The 23,319-nt window shown below is 40.7% G+C and overlaps 1 protein-coding gene across 7 annotated transcripts in view; it reads right to left on the bottom strand.

Annotated features, from left to right (window-relative positions):
• Positions 1–4,809: 4,809 nt before the first annotated feature.
• LOC132894121 (zinc finger protein OZF-like) overlaps positions 4,810–23,319 on the bottom strand; it is a 52,392-nt gene continuing 33,882 nt past the window's right edge. For 4 of the 7 annotated variants that reach the window (XM_060933457.1, XM_060933459.1, XM_060933460.1 and 1 more), the window contains 3 exons: positions 12,780–12,847; positions 12,422–12,600; positions 4,810–6,575 (listed from right to left, as the gene is read on the bottom strand). In XM_060933457.1, the coding sequence (XP_060789440.1) occupies positions 5,224–6,575; positions 12,422–12,600; positions 12,780–12,847 (1,599 nt within the window). In that variant the 3' untranslated portion in view covers positions 4,810–5,223. Of the gene's footprint in view, positions 6,576–12,421; positions 12,601–12,779; positions 12,848–21,999; positions 23,310–23,319 lie in introns of those variants that run through there. The other 3 variants (XM_060933462.1, XM_060933463.1, XM_060933461.1) reach the window with 3 other exon arrangements.

Below are 23,319 nucleotides of genomic sequence, written 5' to 3'. Positions count from 1 at the left end.
CTGATGTGGGTGGAGTACAAAAGCATGGCAGGCGGGAGATGATTTCACACACATGCTTTATTTTCCTTTATTTTCTTAGCTTTTCAGCTTTACTCGCTCACAGTCACACATGCCACACACACATTCAGGCCAGGGAGAGACCTCTTCTCTGCTCTCCCCCTTCTTTTATGCTCGACCATCCCTGCAACAAACACACACACACACACATTAATTGACACCAGGTGTAATAACCTGGCCACTCACCTTCCCAGACCCCGCCCTCCATTCACAAACTGATGCTCGGCCACGCCCCCGCTGACACATACCCCCACCGCCCGACTCAGGCCGGGGAGCCGTCCAGCCTGCAGTGGACTCCCCCCCGATGGGACAGGAAGTCCACCACCACCAGCTGCGCCCCTGGCCTGTGGACCACCTCAAACTTAAACTGCTGGAGAGTGAGATACCAAGGAGTGATCAGTGCGTTGGGATCCTTCATGCAGTGGAGCCACTGGAAGGGCATGTGGTCCAAACAGAGGGTGAAAGGGCACCCCAGCAGGTAGTATTAGGGGGCGAGGACCACCCACTTGATGGCCAGGCACTCCTTTTCAATAGTGCTGTACTTGCCTTCACGCAACGAGAGCTTGCGGCTGATGTACAGCATGAGACGCTCCTCGCCCTCCACCTTCTAGGATGATTATCCCCATTTCGAGCATGGCCTTGAGTTCATCCCAAACCACCATTTTTTTTGTGTTCAGGCAAGTGGTAAGGGCGGCTACGCACCACCACCCCTGGGGGCGTCTCAATGTGGTGTTCTATGAGGTGGGTGTGGCCGGGAAGGGGTGAGAACACGTCAGAAAATTCCTTCTGCAACTTCGCTACCTTCTTGAGTTGTGCCAGTGAGAGGTGGTCTCCAGAAGGGACCGTAGTGGTTCAAGATGTTACTTTTTTTTTTTTTTTTACCTCCAGCCCCAGCTCTGCCTTCTCTGGAACTACCAACGCCAATACCACAAGAACCCCCTCGTCCCAATGTTTTAAAAGGTTGAGGTGGTAAATTTGCAGTGCCCCACCCCGATCCGTTCGCCTCACCTCATAGTCGATGTCCCCAACTGACCGTGTGACCTCGAAGGGTCCTTGCCACTTGGCGATTAATTTGGAGCTCAATGTGGGCAATAATACGAGCACTTTGTCTCCCGGTATGAACTCTCTAAGGCGCGTACCCCTGTCATACGGCCGGATTTTACATTCTTGTGCCTGCCGTAAATTCTCCTGGGTTAAGTGCATGAGGGTGTGGAGTTTTGTGTACAGGTCGAGAAAGTATTGAATTTCATTTTTGCTAGGCAAAGGTCCCTCCTCCCAATTTTCTCGTAGCATGTCCAAAATGCCACATGGCTTACGCCCATATAATAACTCAAACAGTGAGAAACCTGTGGAGGCTTGTGGGACCTCACGTACTGCAAATAACAGGGACTTGAGACATTTCCCAATTACGTGCATCCTCACTTACAAATTTCCGAATTAAGTTTTTGAGTATTTGATTAAACCTTTCCACTAAGCCATCTGTTCGTGGGTGATAGGACACTGGTGTGGATAGACTTAATTCCCAATAACCCATACAGTTCGCGCAGTGTGTGTGACATAAATGTAGTGCCTTGGTCTGTCAGGATTTCTTTCGGAAAAAATGGTGATCTGAACTGTAGACAGTGATCCATCAGCTTCCAGTTCATGGCAGGGCTGTGCCATGGTGGTTTCCAGGTTGTTCCTGACCATCCAAACCAATTTCCTTTCAGTTGATGGTGACAGTTTGGGTTTTCTTGAAGCAAAGTGGCTTGGCAAAGTGACTACACCTCACAATAACTTGAATACAATTGTTTGAACTGATCTTGGAATTTGCAGTTGTTTAGAAATGGCTCCAAGAGACATTCCGGAGTTGTGTATATCTGTGATCCTCTTTCTCAGATCTGAACTGAGCTCCTTGCACTTTCCCATTTTACTCTGTGTTGGTCAATCCAATGAGTGCTGTAAACAAACCCTTTTTATGAAGGCACAGAGAAGCTACCAGCTGTAGTCAATCATGATCACCAACAGGAAGTTAAGAGACCTCAGCCTTGGCAAGATAAAAGACATTTTGGAAGTTTCGGAACCTCTGAATTAATAATCTAAATGAGCATATGTAGATTTTTTACCATGTATGTATAATTTTGACCCTGTGTTGATTTCAGAAAACCCAAAGAAAATTTAAACTTGTGCACCAAATTAATTTTTTTAAATTAAAGATGTATGCAGTACAATCATTCTGGAAAAATGAACAGTTCAAAGAAATTACAGAAAGCCCAAATATTGCCATGACATTCGTATCACTGTATGTAAACTTCTGACCACAACTTTAGATGTCATCAGTCCATAGCGTTACAAAGTAGCCATTTAACTGGACTAATCTCTCATTATCCAGGCCAATACTGGCAGTGGGGATATGTCGCTGCAATCGTGATTCGACTTCCTTCCACCACTTATGGTTACCTATTGGAGCTGCGAGCAAGTGCTTCTGTTCTCATTCATAAGATGGGAAATACGGTTTTTCAAATGTCGAACTTCCATATTAGAAGTTGAAATTCTATTTATGGTTTTGAGTATAAATTTAACCAAGGGAGACATCCAGAATGGATCCTGTGAGGACAGACATCGATCGCTGAAGCATACAGCTTTCCAAATGTCCCAAAATAATGGCTTCCAGTTTTTCAACCACTTGATCCAGATCATTAGCAGACAAAATTTGGTCCCAATTTTCATTCTCAAGAGCTTGACAAAAAGGGATCTTGTGACGTTCACGGCAATCCCGAATCAAAACTTGACAGCGAGTAGGTTTAACCTTGTACCCCACTGGCAAAATAACCTCAGAATGATCAGTGTTAATTAGCATATTCAAAGGAGAGCATTTTCCCAAAAGGTGTTTGTGATTAGTCAACACATTATGTAAACACAAATTTCCTCTTTTTGGAAAGTCAACAAGTGCATTCCATCCAGATAATTGTTGCAGTTAGTTAATATCCATCTTGTTCACATCATCACTGCAAATAAAAACCATGTCAGGATGGGAATCTAAGACACTGTCCACAAGTTCAGTTATATCAGTCATAAAGTCAGATTCTTTAGTTATATTCAGGCAGATGATGAACACCACAAACTGATGTCCCAAAGGTAATCTTAAAGTCAAACATACCAGTTCATCAAGTTTAGATCTATAGACATCAATAACATCCAGGTTATGTTGCACATAAATGGGGATTTCACTTTTACTCCTATAATCCAGCTTAAACCAATTTCTCTCCTATCTAAATATATCTTATAGCTTGGCATGTTGACTATACGGCATATCCGGTTTGAGGTGTCTCCCCAATATTACGCATACATCAAGATCATTCTTATTCTAATCGGCTTTGAGTGCTATAACCACTTAACTCTATTTTTAGTTTTGCTGAGACTGCAAACGTTTATAAATAAAAAAATTCTGGCACAGCAAAATCTGTATTTAATGTTCACGCAATAGCAGACACCCGTTGTGTGATTTGTATCAAGTTCGTCAGAGATACACCTCTAGCGAATTAGTGGGGAATAATCCTGCCGATTCTTTGCGCCACAGGAATAGGCTTGATTTCAAATGATATGGCCAAGTTATTGGTAAAATTCGTCTGACTCTCATAATGCTTATTGCCTCTTCAGGAACCTTGATTTCTGAACAGACTGAACATTTTGAGATTGTGGTCAACAGCTGGGGCAGGTTTCAATTTTACCGATTTTCTGAGTCCGACAAAGTCCCTTTTCAGATATTTAAAATCAGTTTGCCGTTCTCAATACTTTTCTCCATCCATGTACTGGTTTCACTTTCGGGGCCTGGATTAACTTCCACATCCATACAGACACTTAGATCCAGACAAATGTGATGTTCCTTGGGTGCGATGATTAGAATACCATGCTTCGTCCATACGGATATCATTTGACATATCAAACTTGGTCGGGAAAGGTGTCTTACCACTTTCACATTTGGACAATAAAATTCCATCACCAACACATTCTTGCCACAAAAATCTACTCCAACAACTCTATAAAAGCTGAGCATAGATACAGCTGGTATATGAAATCTTTGGACACCACCCTGGCTCAAATTAAATAAAAATAAGACCAGAGCTAAAAATCTTATGGCCACCATTACTGGCACCTGCGCACTGACAACTTCCACCTCAGAGGAACTTTCCTCTGTTACAAAGCTACAGTTGGCCAATCAAGTTCTGTGGGGTCTGACAGTGATCCAGTCAGCGTTGATAATTCTGGGAGACTACTGATCCAACCTTGTGCAGTAGTTGATGTGAATGTACTTTTGATGCAATGGCATGGCAAAGTGCATATATTATTGTTTATATGTTATATTGTAGTCATGTTTCAAATGAGAGGAGATAATGATCTGAGGGAGCTTCAGACTGTATAAGTGTGACTACATTTTCTATATGTAATATGAACGCCAGTATTTGATTGAGGAGTGCGAACACCATTATGAGTGGGTCCTAGGACATTCTGATTAACTTCTACTGAATTGAGAATGAACAAGGATGCTGTTCTCAGAGGGTCTTCCAGGTTATCAAAATGAATATTAAATTCTCCAACAATTAATTTTTTTGTCTAAAGAAACAACCAGGTTTTTAGATGAAATGTGCAAATTTACAAAGGAATTTAGAAAATAGACCATGGATCTGTAAAAAAAAAATAATTAGCGAAATCGACTGGGGAGACATTTTTTTAGCGACATATGCTTGGATAAAGAACTACAAACAGATTGAATTTTTGTTCAGGTTTTTGTATATTGCTGAGATCATCATTATAAATAACTGACACCTTCTCCTCCACCAGGTCGGTGAGGCTGATAAATATAGCTTCATTTAAAATGCTACATACCTCAATTGGTTTGATCCACATTCCTGTTAAACATAGTACATTAAATTCCTGAGCAGTAATAATTCCCTTAACAATTAGTCTCATACTGCAGTACTACAATGAAAACAGTGTCTCAGTTAAATCATGACTTGTACAGTGGTAATTAATGACTACTTAACATCAAAAGAAAAACAAAAAAAACCAAACAAACAAACACTCTTATTTTAAACATCTCTAAGGTTACATTTTAAAAAAATGGTCATTATAACAAACCAAGTTCAAAGTACGGGTCATTTTCAGGTTAATAACTAATAACCATATTTAATTTGACAACTTTAAATCATGCAATGTCTCTAACTTGATGCACTCGTGGGTCTTAAATGTAACAGGATAAGTAAACGTCTTTCCACACTGTGAGCAGTGGTACGGCTTCTCTCCTGCGTGAATGCGCTGGTGTTTCTGGAGATGACTCTGCTGAGTAAAACTCTTTCCAGACTGTGAGCAGTGATACGGCTTCTCTCCTGTGTGAATGCGGTGGTGTTTTTGGAGATCACTCTGACGAGTAAAACTCTTTCCACACTGTGAGCAGTGATACGGCTTCTCTGCTGTGTGAATGCGCTGGTGTTTCTGGAGATGACTCTGCTGAGTAAAACTCTTTCCACACTGTGAGCAGTGATACGGCTTCTCTCCTGTGTGAATGCGGTGGTGTTTTTGGAGATCACTCTGACGAGTAAAACTCTTTCCACACTGTGAGCAGTGATACGGCTTCTCTCCTGTGTGAATGCGCTGGTGTGTTTGGAAATTACTCTGACGAGTAAAACTCTTTCCACACTGTGAGCAGTGATACGGCTTCTCTCCTGTGTGAATGCGCTGGTGTGTTTGGAAATTACTCTGTTGAGCAAAACCCTTTCCACACTCTGAGCAGTGATACGGCTTCTCTCCTGTGTGAATGCGCTGGTGTTGCTGAAGATGACTCTGACGAGTAAAACTCTTTCCACACTGTGAGCAGTGATACGGCTTCTCTCCTGTGTGAATGCGCTGGTGTTTTTGGAGATCACTCTGATGAGGAAAACTCTTTCCACACTGTGAGCAGTGATACGGCTTCTCTCCTGTGTGAATGTGCTGGTGTTTTTGGAGATCACTCCGACGAGCAAAACTCTTTCCACACTGTGAGCAGTGATACGGCTTCTCTCCTGTATGAATGCGCTGGTGTTTGTGGAGATCACTCCCACGAGCAAAACCCTTTCCACACTGTGAGCAGTGATACGGCTTCTCTCCTGTGTGAATGCGGTGGTGTTTTTGGAGATCACTCCGACGAGCAAAACTCTTTCCACACTGAGAGCAGTAATGTGGATTTCCTCCTGTGTGAAGGCGCTGGTTTGTCTTGAGTGCATTCTGATGACCAAAACTTTTTCCACCGTCTGAGCAGTGGTGAATTCCCTTCTGTACATCATTATGTGATGTGTCAGAACTGAAAGTATCAGTTGATGTAGGCTCACTACTGGAGCATTTGGAGGGGATTTGAAGTTCATATTTAAACTCTCTTGATTCCCAAAGTCTCACATATTCTTCATAATGGCATCTCTGGATGTGTTTGTCGAGGTCAATTTGAGATGCATAGGAACGAGGACATGTGGAGCAGGAAAACACCTGCAGCAGAGTGTTCTTTACTTCTGGAGAAGTGAAAAAAAAACCAGAAAATGAACATGAAATGCAACAAGATTATAAAATCTAACAACATTAATCCACTGTCAGGAAGCATATTTACTGAACCTCAAACATGCAAGATTCTACATGAATTAAGACTGAGACAAAACTAGAAAAGCACTCAGAGCGCAGACCTCCACCAAGAATCCTTTAAAAAAAATCCGGGATCCAGAAGGTGATACGGATCACCGCCAAAATTTAATGGATTGTTACTTGTGCCCAGTCACACCTCTGGAAAAAATTTCAGAGCAATCCGTTCATAACTTGTTCCATAATGTTGCTAACAGACAAACCAACAAACAAACCAACCAACGCTACCAAAAACATAACCTCCTTGGCGGAGGTAAAAAGTTTGAGGACTAAGATATAACAGCCTCTAGCTAAGAATACTGCAAGATTCAATACAGTGCTAGAATAGCAGTTATGCACAGCATTGGCCACAGCCCCGTGGGTCTGAGCGACCAAGGGGGAGTTGTTGGTTTCTGTCTGATATGTCAAGTATAGGGAATGGCAAGCGTAGCCTTATTTACAGCTCGTCCAGGACTGAGAAGTAAACTCGGCCCAAGCATTCAAGGTTCTGAAAAGAGACAACGATGGGCCTTATTTATCAAGCTGGATATGATTAGATTTATCAATAGCATTTACACAAGTAAGTCTGTATTTTTACAAGTGGATTTTATACATGGATAAGGCTGCCACATTTAAGACACTTATTAGTTTTAATTATACACACATTTAATTAAATTAAATTTTGTGGGATTTTGTGAAACCCAGTTGATTCATGTTAATGTAACTGATGAGAGAAAGCAAGCTAACATCCATGAATTGAGACATAAAAATAGCCATGCAGAAATGCAGGCATATAGAAAAGGGACACACTGCAACGGTTCAGACGGTATTCAAGTAGGTCTGCAGCAGTATAGGAATTTCCTTACTGCAGTATTTGAAGAATGCCAAGGTGGGGTTTATAGTAATAAAGCAGACAAACCTCCATATGTTTATTCATTTGTTCATCAGATGCTACTTGTCCCTTAATATTAGAGTAAGGAGTTAAAAAGAAACATTATTCAAAAGATTATTTCTGCATGGCATGACTCTTGGGGAATTATTGAATTTAATACTAAAAATAATATTATTTCTTGTTAAATTGCTTGATAATATAACCATCATCACATATGCTCCTGAAATAAAGCAAATGTGTTTTAATTGATTGTATAATGCTTGATGGGCTTCACTAACATCTGTATTAGTCAATTAACAACTTCACTTGGTTCAGACACGCTGCATGTATGTGTTCAACTAATTTCTATCCAACCAGTTGCTTGTATTGCATTGAAGGTATTAACTTTTCCCCCCTTGCGCGTTCCTGTAATAGATGACTTGCAACCACGTGATCAAAATGTGCTAAGTCATTAGCATCCGCCATGATGGTGGATATACAAAGCAACTAGGATGGCAGCCACTGAAAGCGCGTCTGTAAACAATGCTGAATTTACTCAGTATTACCATGATTTGAACGGTCGAACGAAGAGTCGATACAAAGAGTAGATAGATATATGTGGTTTTGACTCATATTATTTAAAAAAGTCAGACTTTTTTGAAGACAAGATGCTTATACCGACCACCGAGTACCCAGATATCATGGGCTATCTGTTTTGACTGCCAAAGAATCAAGTCTGACCTTGGACGAAACATAGCCCGTTTTCTGAGTGGGCACCCAGTCTGGATTGTTTCCATCATAAAATTTTGCTGGTGCTCCTAGACGCGAAATAGTAACACGTGTTAAAATAACAACCACCAAGGAAACACGACAAGAGAATGCTCATTTTTCAGCAAAATTCTAGCAATACGAAATAAAATTCTTCCATGATAATATTAAGAAAGTTTTTGAATCTCACTCGAGATAAAATGATTAACTGCAAACACGAGCTGTTTTGGTTTTAGCCTGTGTTCAATCAGCCCTGCCGATGTTGGTCAGCCATGCTCGTCCTCTCCGTACTAAGCCTCAGAGTTTCCTCGCCCTCTTTCTGAATCACAGACAAAATTCTAAAACAATCTGAATGTGCCACGGTCATGGGTACTGTTGTGACCACAAACATATACAGCACAAAAATATGGAATAGCTAAAAGACGCAGTGGAAAAACAAAGAGAGTTGTGCACGCGTGACTATGATTTGTATGGAATGTCACTTGACCCCACATTTCTATATCCACCAACATGGTCAGCATCCGGGTTTCTATTTTGCTTTGACGTCACTTGCAAGTCAAGGATATGGGGAGGTCTGACATCATTATCCTATATTGTGTGTTTGTTGTGACAGAGCATGCGTTATTTCCCCTAATTTTCCCCCATTTTCTCCCCAATTTATCCATGGCCAATTCCCACCCATCAGACTGCTCTCCCATATCACACAACAGCAACCAACCAGGGAGGGCTAAGGCTATCACATGCTTCCTCTGAGGCAAGTAACACCAGTTGACCACATCTTTTACTTGTACAATGTCAAGGGGCAGCATAACACACTCGGAGGAAAGCCCAATCCACTCACTTCCATATGAATGTGCATGAGCTCACAGATGTCCATGACTCGCTAGCATAATTGACACAGGAGAGAGAGCATGTGACCACTCCCTCGCAGAAAGCCCAGACAAATTTTCTCTTTTGAGCTCCCAAACAGAGATGGCCATGGCATCATCAGGATTCAAAGTGGTAATCTCCAAATGTTGAGGAGGATGATGGGAGGACACTTTTCCACGGTGCCACTCAGGATCCACAGGGCGTGCGTTTTACGCTACTTCTGGTTAAACTGTGCATGATGAATAAAAATGCAACAGTATTTTGTGGTTTACTATATATCCAGCATCAAACAAATAACCTTAGAGTTGGGTTATGATTTTTGAATATTCAAATAGTCATTAAAATATAAAAGAAATCCTTCAGTTTATGCAAAAATCCTTTTTCTTGCCTTTTTTTTTGGGGGGGGGGGGGGGGGGTGTCCCTGTGTGCTGCGCTTGGTGCCCATGATGATCATGACTTTTTTGTTCCGTTTTAGTTTTGCGGACTTCACCAAATGCAGATCAGCTGGAGTGTGGCCAAACCACCTAATTTATGGGTGATTTGCAGTCATCAACATGCACATGAATCCAAAGCAAATCAGCCTTTTGTAAATCTGACATTTTTAGCAAAGCTTTTCCAAGTCTTCATAAAATTTTAACAAATACCCAATGTAACCAGACTGTTCAAAAGTAAAGAAAAAAAAAAAAAAAGAAGTGTCCATCTTATCCATACGATCAGATCTTATCCACGAATGATTTCAAGAAGACATGGTGCATTTATTGGTTAGAAAATATTTTTCCCTTCATTTTTCACCTGCTGCTACATTGCTTCTACAAACAATTTTGGTTAAAAGCAGGACACCATGTTCTTTATAGTCCTCATCAGGAAATGGCTCGAAACAAATACAATCCACAGTATTTCAGAATAAACAACATTGAGTTTAGTTAGTTTTTTTTTTCTTTTTTATCAGACATCTAATTTTTGGGTTTGTTTACCTGACATGTTTCGACGTACAACTTCCGTCTTCCTCAGAGTGTCACCGGATGTTAATTGGTGACGCATCTTTTATCAGCTGCTGTTTCTGTTCTGTTTCAGCTGCTGTCACCAATTAACATCCGGTGACACTCTGAGGAAGACGGAAGTTGTACGTCGAAACATGTCAGGTAAACAAACCCAAAAATTAGATGTCTGATAAAAAAGAAAAAAAAAACTAACTATATTTAATATAAGACATAATGAACGTAATCGAAAGAACATTGAGTTTATTCATGATGTTGAGTGGAAGATGTTCAGCTATTCTTCTTCTGTAATTACAACCCCGATTCCATAAAAGTTGGGACAAAGTACAAATTGTAAATAAAAATGGAATGCAATAATTTACAAATCTCAAAAACTGATATTGTATTCACAATAGAACAGACAACATATCAACTGTCGAAAGTGAGACATTTTGAAATTTCATGCCAAATATTGGCTCATTTGAAATTTCATGACAGCAACACATCTCAAAAAAGTTGGGACAGGGGCAATAAGAGGCTGGAAAAGTTAATGGTACAAAAACGGCACAGCTGGAGGACCAAATTGCAACTCATTAGGTCAATTGGCAATAGGTCATTAACATGACTGGGTATAAAAAGAGCATCTTGGAGTGGCAGCGGCTCTCAGAAGTAAAGATGGGAAGAGGATCACCAATCCCCCTAATTCTGTGCCGACAAATAGTGGAGCAATATCAGAAAGGAGTTCGACAGTGTAAAATTGCAAAGAGTTTGAACATATCATCCACAGTGCATATCATCATCAAAAGATTCAGAGAATCTGGAAGAATCTCTGTGCGTAAGGGTCAAGGCCGGAAAACCATACTGGGTGCCCGTGATCTTCGGGCCCTTAGACGGCACTGCATCACATACAGGCATGCTTCTGTATTGGAAATCACAAAATAGGCTCAGGAATATTTCCAGAGAACATTATCTGTGAACACAATTCACCGTGCCATCTGCCGTTGCCAGCTAAAACTCTATAGTTCAAAGAAGCTGTATCTAAACATGATCCAGAAGCACAGACGTCTTCTCTGGGCCAAGGCGCATTTAAAATGGACTGTGGCAAAGTGGAAAACTGTTCTGTGGTCAGACGAATTAAAATTTGAAGTTCTTTATGGAAATCAGGGACGCTGTGTCATTTGGACTAAAGAGGAGAAGGAAGACCCAAGTTGTTATCAGAGCTCAGTTCAGAAGTCTGCATCTCTGATGGTATGGGGTTGCATTAGTGTGTGTGGCATGGGCAGCTTACACATCTGGAAAGACACCATCAATGCTGAAAGGTATATCCAGGTTCTAGAGCAACATGTGCTCCCATCCAGACGACGTCTCTTTCAGGGAAGACCTTGCATTTTCCGACATGACAATGCCAAACCACATACTGCATCAATTACAGCATCATGGCTGCGTAGAAGAAGGGTCTGAGTACTGAACCGGCCAGCCTGCAGTCCAGATCTTTCACCCATAGAAAACATTTGGCGCATCATAAAACGGAAGCTACGACAAAAAAGACCCAAGACAGTTGTGCAACTAGAATCCTACATTAGACAAGAATGGGTTAACATTCCTATCCCTAAACTTGAGCAACTTGTCTCCTCAGTCCCCAGACGTTTACAGACTGTTGTAAAGAGAAAAGGGGATGTCTCACAGTGGTAAACATGGCCTTGTCCCAACTTTTTTGAGATGTGTTGTTGTCGTCATGAAATTTAAAATCACCTAATTTTTCTCTTTAAATGATGCATTTTCTCAGTTTAAACATTTGATATGTCATCTATGTTCTATTCTGAATAAAATATGGAATTTTGAAACTTCCACATCATTGCATTCTGTTTTTATTTACAATTTGTACTTTGTCCCAACTTTTTTGGAATCGGGGTTGTAGTATTAGTTTTACTTGTGAGAAATGTAGATTAATTAGCACTCTTATGGACAAGAGCCAGACTTTACAGAGGACTCATAACAGCAAGAGATGCAGTGGGCTGACTTCATGTGTCTCAAAGGAAGCTGACAGACTTCACCCTCTCTGGTTGGTCATTGTCATATGATAGAGAAGACCTTCCTGGTTGGTGGAACTGGCCAAAATCAGTTCTCTGGAGGAGTGCTCTGGTTATTGTAGACTGCAATGTACAACAACAACTTTCATCCCAGAAACACTGTTAAGCTAAGAAATGTGTCACGAGATAATGCAGAAAACAACATCTATATCAGACTATAATAACACCTTGCTGTCTGGCTGTTCCTGTAGGTACAGGACTAAGTTCTTTGGTGTACTCCTCTTCATACCACACCAAGAGCTCCTGTCCTGGGTTAATGGGTCGACAGCAACGATACAGAATTCCCCCTTGATACTGAAATGCCACAAGATTCTGTTCTTCATCGTTACGGGTACAATTCACATACCTAAAAAAAAAAATAAAAAGTGCGGCAACATTCCAGAAAATATAAAATTCAGATCAGAGTTACAGACTTGGAGAACACATGGCAGAGATAATCAGTGACAGCAAGAAGATAAAGTTCTTCCAACAAATGAGGAGCTGTAAAATAAAATCACTAAAAAGACCAACTGGTGTATTCCTCACCTCATCCAATTCACATGCATCTCTCTTTTGGCATCTATGTATTCTTCACACTGCATGCTCCTGCATATCTGTTGAAAAATACCACATTTCAGGGCAGGAATTTCACGAGGGCCACGGCCCTCGTGCCCTCTCAATTTGGCCTTGTGCCCTTGGAAAAAATATCTGCCGTAAGGCCACAGTGCCCTTGATGCCCTGCGGTTTTGTAGTCTGCCTCGTGACTGCCAATAGGGTTTAACATCACCTGCGTCTATTGAGAAAAAAAAAAAAAACGTCTTTTGATGACATTCTGGATTCTTATTGGGCAACTCATCAGTGGTGGATCGGACTTGAGCCTGGCATGAACCGCTCCGACGTGCTATAATGACACCAATCTATCACCAGCCAACCAGGAGACTTAATCAAACGCATCCCCCGCCCACTTGTGTCCGCGTCTGAGACGTTGAATTTTCACAGAAGGAGGGAAGAAGTTGACTGAGGCAAGACTGTGTGATAAATTAACGAACAAATAAGATAGGAATTTCAACATATAGGGCTTAAGTCTGTTACCGTTAAATAAGCATTGCTTGTACAGTAACGTTATGTCGTTACAATGTTGACCCACTTTTAACGTGCCGAGTACCGACTGTAGCCGCTAACAAATGCTAATTAGCTTGCTGTCAAGTTTTTCCTTTGTCGAGCTTTGAGCGCAAGGTCATGGATGTTACTACTGCTTGTTCCTGCCGTAATAGGATACGTGATATGTGCTGTTGTCTGTTCATAGCCACTTTTTTAATCTATGCACTGTTTTGTTACTAGTATTGTATGTTTCTTTTTGCTGTTTAACCGAAGTGTAACTGCTGCCATCTTGACAAGATCACCATCGCAAGAGATTTTCTCTCATTGTTTTTGGCGTCATTACAACATTAATATTTACTTTTATTCATTTACCCCCCAGTAATAATTATGCCAAGCAAGCGCAGACTTGTCTTGAGTTTTGAGCCAATCACAACAGGGCAGCACTGTGGCCTGAGGTAAAACATGATAGTTTAAGTTTGTTTAAATTACAAAAATGAGTACACCCAATGACTGTCTCATATACTCTTCATATACTCATACTGTTTAAGTAATGCAATAAAACTAATCTTTAAAAGTGGTATTTACTCAAACTGTTTGCACAGAATGAATTTTCGGGTTAACAGTGTAATAGTGTTGCAGTGTTCTGCAAATCTGCAATTTAATATTTCAGATCTTGAGACATGAAAGTACTATTTTAAAAAATAAAAGGTCAGAAATGTTTTCTTTGTCGTCTATTTAGTTCATTTTATTTCCTCAATAATTTTTTCTTCATTGAGAAATCGGTCTGAGCTCTTATGGGTTAATCAGTAGCCTGCATGCTAGTATATGTTCCATTTACAGTCAAACATTTTGATGTACTCTAGGCTCAATTTTGATTAATCAAAAATCTGCGTAGGAGTACAGTCTGAAGATGCTCTTGCACATTCGGTGTCAATTGAACAAAAATTATGGGAGGATATAGGTTTAATAAGTTTTACAATTTTTGAAGAAGTGAGTGATGGATTGATAAGTTTAGAGGTGTTCAATATTTTCTTATCTTCAGACATAATAGTGTAGGAGATGTTTCTTTACCTGCTTGATAGTCTCGATTGAGACTCCAATCTTCCTCAGAAGAGTCATTAGTCCTTAAATTAAATTCATTACAGACGTGAACTTAAAATCATTGTTTTATTTTATGGCCTTGCTGCCCTGGTTTTGGCCTTCGTGCCCTCAAAAAACTGACAGCACAAAAGGCCAAGTGGCCTTGCCCCTAAAATGATGAAATTCCAGGCCTGCCACATTTACATTTTCTTCACTAAAATCAATCTATACCTTTAAACAAGGTATACAGAAACGAGAATGATGGCTCATGCCAATATTATATTAAGCATCATGAAGGCTGAATTAAAGGTTCTTGACTGTATCTTTAGATTCACAAAACAGCCGACAAGTTCCGAGATGAATTTAGTAATGATAGGAAAATGCAGGCAAGGCTTTATCAGAATTTAGGTAAAGGAAAGGTTTCTCATAAAAGGCTTTACATCTTTGACATGGCAAAACTGTGTTGTCAATCAGACCTCTCTGATAAATATCTGTCCCTTGTGTTTTGGTCTATTTAGAGACCACTACAAAAATGCACAACTTTAAAGTCAGTTCGGTCACTAAATGGGTTTTATATAAAATATTTTGGATTTGTACAAGTCATTTATTTGCCACAAGTGTTTGGAAGTAATGATGGTTTAGTTCAGTATAGCAGTGTTAATTTTGAATTTAAAGAATTTTAAATTTCGTTGTAGTCTTGGACTGAAAATTGTAGTTTTATTTTAGTCTCTCTTTTTGTTTCGTTTTCATCAAAATTTAATCAGTGGAACTCAATTTCAGTCCAATTCTAGTCAATGTTTTGTTGTAAAATGTGTCCTGTAGTTTTAAGAGAGGCTACTGCAGGAGGGCTATTGCTGGATGACAGTCTGAAGGGGGCTTCATCAGAGAAAATAACTTTACCCCAGTCCTCTACAGTCTGCAAAAAGTCATGCAAAAAGTTATTTTCTCTGATGAAGCCCCCTTCAGACTGTTTGGGACACCTGGAAAAATGACTGTCTGGAGAAGAAAAGGTGAGCCCTACCATGAGTCCTGTGTCATGCCAACAGTAAAGCATCCTGAAACTATTCATGTGTGGGGTTGCTTCTCATCCAAGGGAATGGGCTTACTCAATTTTGCCTAAGAACACGGTCATGAATAAAGAATGGTATCAAAAACATCCTCCAAGAGCAACTTCTCCCAACGATCCAGGAGCAATTTGGTGATGAGCAATGCTTTTTCCAGCATGATGGAGCACCATGTCACAAGTGACATGGAGCCAAGTGGCTCGGGGAATAAAACATTGAAATTTTGGGTCCATGGCCAGGAAACTCCACAGATCTTAATCCCATCAAGAACCTGTGGTCAATCCTCAAAAAGCGAGTGGACAAACAAAACCCCAAAAATTGTGATAAACTCCAAGCACTGATTATGCAAGAATGAGTTGCCATCAGTCAGGATTTGGCCCAGAAGCTGATATCTAGCATGCCAGGGCAAATTGCAGGACTCTTGAAAAAGAAGGGTCAACACTGTAAATATTGACTCTTTGCATACACTTGATGTATTTGTTAATAAAAGCCTTTGAAACTTAGGAAATGCTTATAATTGTACTTCAGTATACCATAGAAACATCTGACAAAAAGATCTAAAAACACTGAAGCAGCAAACTTTGTGAAAACCAAAATTTGTCTCAGTCTCAAAACTTTTGGCCACGACTGTAGACCACCAGTAATTTGACAGAGGGGCACCTCATCATGTCACTGAGTGGTTCAACCTGACTCTTCACCATTCACAGCCAACGCTTGACCATATCCCCACTGCCACAGAATGTTATTCTGCTTTAATTTATTTCTTTTTCTTCTTTTACAGAGCATTACTGAAAATTAGCCGGATTGAAAGCAAACTTTCCAGTTGTTTTTCGGCACCTGTAACAGTTCTAAGTAGAGTTCTCCGTGCCTAACTTACACTGCCATAATACTTAATGTAGGCAATTATTCAGGGAAAGAAAGTTATAGTTTCCCTGTTTCAACATTTAGGACAAAGAAAGTTGCAGTTTCTCGAGTTGAGATGAACCAGTATCTACCTCAGGGACACTGAAGTACTAGCCAACCATTTCTACTGGTTGCAAGATGCTTGTAGTTAGAACAAGAACGCATGTAAAGGGAAGGAAAACAATAAGATAATGAATTCTACTTATTTGCTCATTGAAGCTCATAGTTTTACTCGAATTATTTGTTTTATAGTGATGATTTGCCATGGATGAAAGTGCTCATGACTCACCCTCACCTGTGTCTTGGCGAGCTTGAGATGAAAGATATGTTTGCATCATTTAAAGAGGAAATTACTGAACACACTGAAGGTCAATTTGCACATAATGACGAATCGGAAGGTGAAGATAAGGAGTTTTCTGATAATGACAAGTTCAAAAGGCTCACTCAGGGTTCCCGCTGGTGCTCGTCACACTCGTCATTGACGAACATAATCCATCAGTGATGAGATTACAAGCAGTCGTCACATTGACGAATGCATTTGTCATCATTATCATAAGTCATCTTTTCTAGAAATCCCTCCACAAATCCTTCGGTTTGCTGAACTCCAACCCCAGCGAAGAGATGGTGGGAAGCCAGAGAGTAAACAATAAGCACAATGTTTGTGACCAATAAAAACTGATTACACATAATGACCAAATGGGCACCAAGTTTTTGACCAAGCGCAGTGCATCGTAATCGGCCTGGTGTGGTGGTGTAATTGCCTCTGCGTGAACCGAACAATGGCACAGTTTAAGCTGATGGTTTTTCGGCGAGCTTCTTCCAGCACTGAAGATGATTTAAGGGCCAAAACAGCCATGGGAGAGGCACACTCAGAGCCCCGACTGTCCCCAAGCACATTGGACAGTGTCAGTAATGCAGGGGGCAGTTAAAAAAGAAAAACTTCAAAGTGAAAGTGCAGCCAGCCAGCAAACAACTGAAGGGCTCTATGTTTTGTGCGGCGTGGCATGTGGAGTTTCTGTGGCTAATGCAGTGGTGTCGTTAGCCCCCATCACTCGGGACTATACAGTGATGCTTGAAAGTTTGTGAACCCTTTAGAAATTTCTATAGTTCTGCATAAATATGACCTAAAACATCATCAGATTTTCACACATGTCCTAAAAGTAGATAAAGAGAACCCAGTTAAACAAATGAGACAAAAATATTATACTTGGTCATTTATTTATTGAGGAAAATGATCCAATATTACATATCTGTGAGTGGCAAAAGTATGTAAACCTCTCAGATTATCAGTTAATTTTAAGATGAAATTAGAGTCAGGTGTTTTCAATCAATGGGATGACAATCAGGTGTGAGTGGACACCCTGTTTTATTTAAAGAACAGGGATCAATCAAAGTCTGATCTTCACAAGACATGTTTGTGGAAGTGTATCATGGCACGAACAAAGGAGATTTCTGAGGACCTCAGAAAAAGCGCTGTTGATGCTCATCAGGCTGGAAAAGGTTACAAAACCATCTCTAAAGAGTTTGGACTCCACCAATCCACAGTCAGACAGATTGTGTACAAATAGAGGAAATTCAAGACCATTGTTACCCTCCCCAGGAGTGGTCGACCAACAAAGATCACTCCAAGAGCAAGGCGTGCAATCGTCGGCGAGGTCACAAAGAACCCCAGGGTAACTTCTAAGCAACTGAAGGCCTCTCTCACATTGGCTAATGTTAATGTTCATGAGTCCACCATCAAGAGACCACTGAACAACAATGGTGTGCATGGCAGGGTTGCAAGGAGAAAGCCACTGCTCTCCAAAAAGAACATTGTTGCTCGTCTGCAGTTGGCTAAAGATCACGCGGACAAGCCAGAAGGCTTTTGGAAAAATGTTTTGTGGACGGATGAGACCAAAATAGAACTTTTTGGTTTCAATGAGAAGTCTTATGTTTGGAGAAAGGAAAACACTGCATTCCAGCATAAGAACCTTATCCCATCTGTGAAACATGGCTTTGGCCCGTTTTGCTGCATCTGGGCCAGGACGGCTTGCCATCATTGATGGAACAATGAATTTTGAATTATACCAGCAGATTCTAAAGGAAAATGTCAGGATATCTGTCCATGAACTGAATCTCAAGAGAAGGTGGGTCATGCAGCAAGACAACGACCCTCAGCACACAAGTCGTTCTACCAAAGAATGGCTAAAGAAGAATAAAGTTAACATTTTGGAATGGCCAAGTCAAAGTCCTGACGTTAATCCAATCAAAATGTTGTGGAAGGACCTGAAGCGAGCAGTCCATGTGAGGAAACCTACCAACATCCCAGAGTTGAAGCTGTTCTGTATGAAGGAATGGGCTAAAATTCATCCAGGCCGGTGTGCAGGACTGATCAACAGTTACCGGAAATGTTTAGTTGCAGTTATTGCCAGGGGGTGGTGGTATCGTCAGACCAGATACTGAACGCAAAGGTTCACGTACTTTTGCCACTCACAGATATGCAATATTGGATCATTTTCCTCAATAAATGACCAAGTATAGTATTTTTGTCTCATTTGTTTAACTGGGTTCTCTTTATCTACTTTTAGGACTTGTGTGAAAATCTGATGTTATAGGTCATATTTATGCAGAACTATAGAAAATTCTAAAGGGTTCACAAACTTTCAAGCACCACTGTAGCCCCCAGTATTTTTGCCCTCAAAACAAAGTAAGAGATTAATAGAAAACAACTGACTTGGAGGTCATCTGGGATTTTGAATGTTGTAAAATAATAATTTGGCTTAGAATTGGTGTCTTTGTGGTCGTAAAGGAGAGGTATGTCAGTGGGAAATTATATATTTTTATTAAACTGATCAATTTTACTTGTGATGTTTAAGTCAATTGCCAAATGCTTCAGCTTCCTGAGACATTAAGTTATTATAATAACTTCACAATAAGGAGACAGAAACTGACATGAACTACATAAAGTTAAAATGAGCAGTGCAAAGATCGCTAATAACAAGGTCATAACCTTTGAATGTGTGTGGGTGATAACATTACCTTGTAAAGCAAGATTTTACCTCCCCAGCCTATCGATGCCAATTTCTGCTAAAAAAAAAAAAATACAAGCCCCAGAAAAACTTGACTTTCCCCGGTCTTTTCAATACCTAGAATAGAATACCTGGGCTAACTAACGCATGATGAAAAATGTCGTGTCGTTCTGTGGTCAGCTTCTAAAATCAACAGGAAAATTGGATTCCTTCACTGTTGTTTGTTCCAAGATTCTTCTTGACACTGTTCAATTGTAAACCAAGTTTTTTGTTCAAGTAAAGGCTAAAGAGAGTCCTAATACTGTTTTTGAATAATTTCATGCTAAAATAACTAAGTAAGCTCAAACTAAAATTTAGCTTGATGGTGCACAGCTACCCAAAATCAAGTCTCTCTTATTAGAGGCTGGAGTGGAGCGCAAATTTTATATGTAAATGCAGAGGCCTAGCTGTATCTGTTCAAATATTTGAATTGTGCCAGTTTGGTTGGTATAAACCTGTATTAAGGCCACTTTGATAAGATGGTAGCTAAGAAATAAATACAGACTAAGAAAAAGTGAAGAATACTTATTGAACTTTAATTTTCAAGGAAAAAAGTGGACAATATTTTTCAGAACCCAGGGGAACCCTGCTCACCTACAGTGGGTGCAGCTATTACCAACTATTTAATGGGTGAGGCCTCTAAATCAAATTTTGATGATATTGTACAAGAATTTTCAACAATATAAGATGGGTCCTTTTGTTGACAAAAAATTAGCCGGTACGGTTGAGGAGCTTATCAAAGGAAAATTACCCAAAACAAAGCTTGAAGAACCGATAACGTGATATCCGAGGCCAGAAAATTGTCCTCTGTGAGGCTACATCCACACGACAACGGCAACGAGATGTTATTTAAAAATATATCGCGTCCAAATGGGCAACAATCAGTAAAATATCAGGTCCATATGGCAACGCAACGCTTGCTGAAAACGATGCAATACACATGCCACACCTCTAGGGGTGCTGTAAGACGGTCCCTTCGGAGACACCAGAACAATAGAAGTAGTAAGGACGCATGCACATAAACTATTATGCGCGAGACTTCATATTAGCCACAAAGTCAGGAAAATCTGTTCGTAAAATTACATTATAATGACCAAATACAATGAAAAGTATTTTTCCAGTCTCACCTGTGAAAGGTAATCCCATGTGATCTCGTTTGGATGGCAAACCTGTTGGTACAGTTAAACGCAGCTAATCTTTATTCTCCGCTTTGACCTATCCAATATGGCGGTGAGGATGACGCATGATTCTACGCGGAAGGCGGCGTCTTTAATGGTCCGGAATAAATTGAACGCTACACGTTGATGGATTAACTTGTTTCTCACCTGTGAAAGGTAATCCCATGTGATCTCGTTTGGACGGTAAACCTGTTGGTACAGTTAAACGCAGCACATGAATCTTTATTCTCCGCTTTGACCTATCCAATATGGCGGCGAGGATGACGTATGATTCTACGCGGAAGGCGGCGTCTTTAATGGTTCGGAATAAATTGAATGCTACACGTTGATGTATTAATTTGCTCTTCTACACCCTTTTTGAGGAATGTATTGTAGGATTTAAACCAACATCTGAAGAGGTGAGATCGCTCCTTTTTTTTTTCCCTATTTTTGCTGGAGGGATTGACTCTGCTCTAAGGGCAGAGTCTCTCTCTCTCTCTCTCTCTCTCTCTCACACTTTGCACCATTACACAATAAATATTCACAGTGAAAATATTTTGTAAGCGCGTTTCATGAACCAAGTTATAGGATTTGTTGACAACTCGCATCGAGTTCGTTACACTTCTACCCGGCGTGAAGCACTGACAGTCATGTGGTTGTGACATCATCGTAAACAAATCCGTTCTACTCATCCAGATGACTTCACAACGGCAACGTTGCCAGATCTTTCCACTCTGGAACCCGTTCTCAAAAAGACTGCGTTTTGGGCACCCAAAACGCCGGTGCCGTGTGGACGCCAGGCCTAAACGATAAGCAATTGTATCGGAGTCACCTGAATCCGTTGCCGTGTGGACAGGGCCTGAGTCTCCCCCAAACGTTAACAGGGCAGTCTGGAACCAATTAAAGGCCAGTCAAAGTAACAAGTTGGCAGATAAGGCATTCCAGAAAGCTCAACAGTGCTTTGTTTTACATTAATGGCATTTAGCAGATGCTCTTATCCAGAACAATGTACAACATACCCAAAGAAGCCTGGGGAGAAGTTGGCGATTAGGTGCCTTGCTCAAGGGCATTTCAGCCATTCCTGCTGGTTCAGGGAATCAAACCGGCAACCTTTTGGTCCCAAAGCTGCTTCTCTAACCATTAGGCCTATTTATTCAATGTATGCAACGATCAATGCTTGTGAAAAAGCAACAGATGAGATGAAACCCAGACTTATACACGCTCTAGTATTGGCATTAGCTGGGAACTGGGAGCTAAATCTTTGTTGCCGAGAAGCTACAAGACCAGAGCTCAATTCCCAGTTTTCTTCCCTTTCTGTTACACCAATAACAAGGGAGTTGTTTGGAGATTACATTGGCAAAGAAATTGATGATGTGAGTAAAGAAAAAAAAAAAGTTTGCATGGAGGGGTTTACCATTTCAGTTGAGAGCCCTGTGCATGGGGTTGATCAGTCACCCTCGCATTTTTACCAAGGTGTTGAAGCCTTTTTTTCTACTTTGGGAACACAGTATGGACAGAATTGCTTGGGTTAAATTGAGGATTCCTTTTATACAGAGGACACTGAGGATGCTTGTCGTGAGGCAACGTTGCATACAGTTCAATTGTTTACTCATTCCTCTTCATTCCAATGCATACCCCCATCTCTCCAAACCCAACTCAACCTCTTTTCTAGTTTCACCATATTACAATATCATCCGAAAACATCATGTTCCTTGCATCTTCACTACACTCTCATCCCCATTCTCACTGATGCACATGTATTCTGTTTTGCTACTGCTCACCTTCATTCCTCTTCGTTCCAATGCATATCTCCATCTCTCCAAACCCAACTCAACCTCCTTTCTACTTTCACCACATATCACATCATCCGAAAACATCATGTTCCATGGCGACTCTTACCTCACTTCGTCCGTCAAGCTATCCATCACTATGGCAAACAAGAAAGGACTCAAAGCAGATCCTTGATGGAGTCCCACCTTCACCTTGAACCATTCAGTCTTTCCAACCGCACACCTCACTGCTGTTTCACTGTTCTCATACATGTCTTGCACCACTCTAATATACTTCTCATTCCTCCACTCTTTTTCATACAATAACATAACTCCTCTCTCGGCACTCTATCGTATGCCTTCTCCAGGTCTACAAACACAATGTAGCTTTCTCTGGCCTTCTCTGTACTTCTCCATGAACATTCTTAAAGCAAAAATTGCATCCAACGTGCTCTTCCTGAGCATAAGCCCATACTGCTGTTCACAGATTGCTACCTCTCTTCTCAATCTCGCCTCCAATACCCTTTCCCATAGCTTCATGGTGTGGTCCATCAATTTTATCCCTCTGTAATTACTGCAGCTCTGTACATCTCCCTTATTCTTGTATATTGGGACTAGCACACACTTTCTCCATTCATTTGGCATTTTCTCATTCTCTAGGATCTTATTAAACAATCTCATTAGGAACTCCACAGCTGTCTCACCCAAACATCTCCAAGCCTCAATCGGGATACCATCTGGTCCGACTGCTTTCCCAGTCTTCATTTTTTTCATGGCTGCCCTCACCTCATCCTTATTAACCAACTCTGCTTCCTGACTTGCCGTCTCCAATGAATCTGACCTTTTCTCTCTTGAATTCTTCTCATTCCACCTTCTTAATACACTCTTTTTGTTTGAGAATCACAATCAAACTTCACCTTACAGGTAAGGCTTGTTTAATTTTTTAAAATTTATGACAAACTCAC

This window comes from Neoarius graeffei, chromosome 11 (genome assembly GCF_027579695.1).
Source record: "Neoarius graeffei isolate fNeoGra1 chromosome 11, fNeoGra1.pri, whole genome shotgun sequence".
Classification (NCBI taxonomy): domain Eukaryota; kingdom Metazoa; phylum Chordata; class Actinopteri; order Siluriformes; family Ariidae; genus Neoarius; species Neoarius graeffei.
Note: the sequence above shows the minus strand (reverse complement) of the source record. Positions and strands in the feature narration are given on the sequence as shown.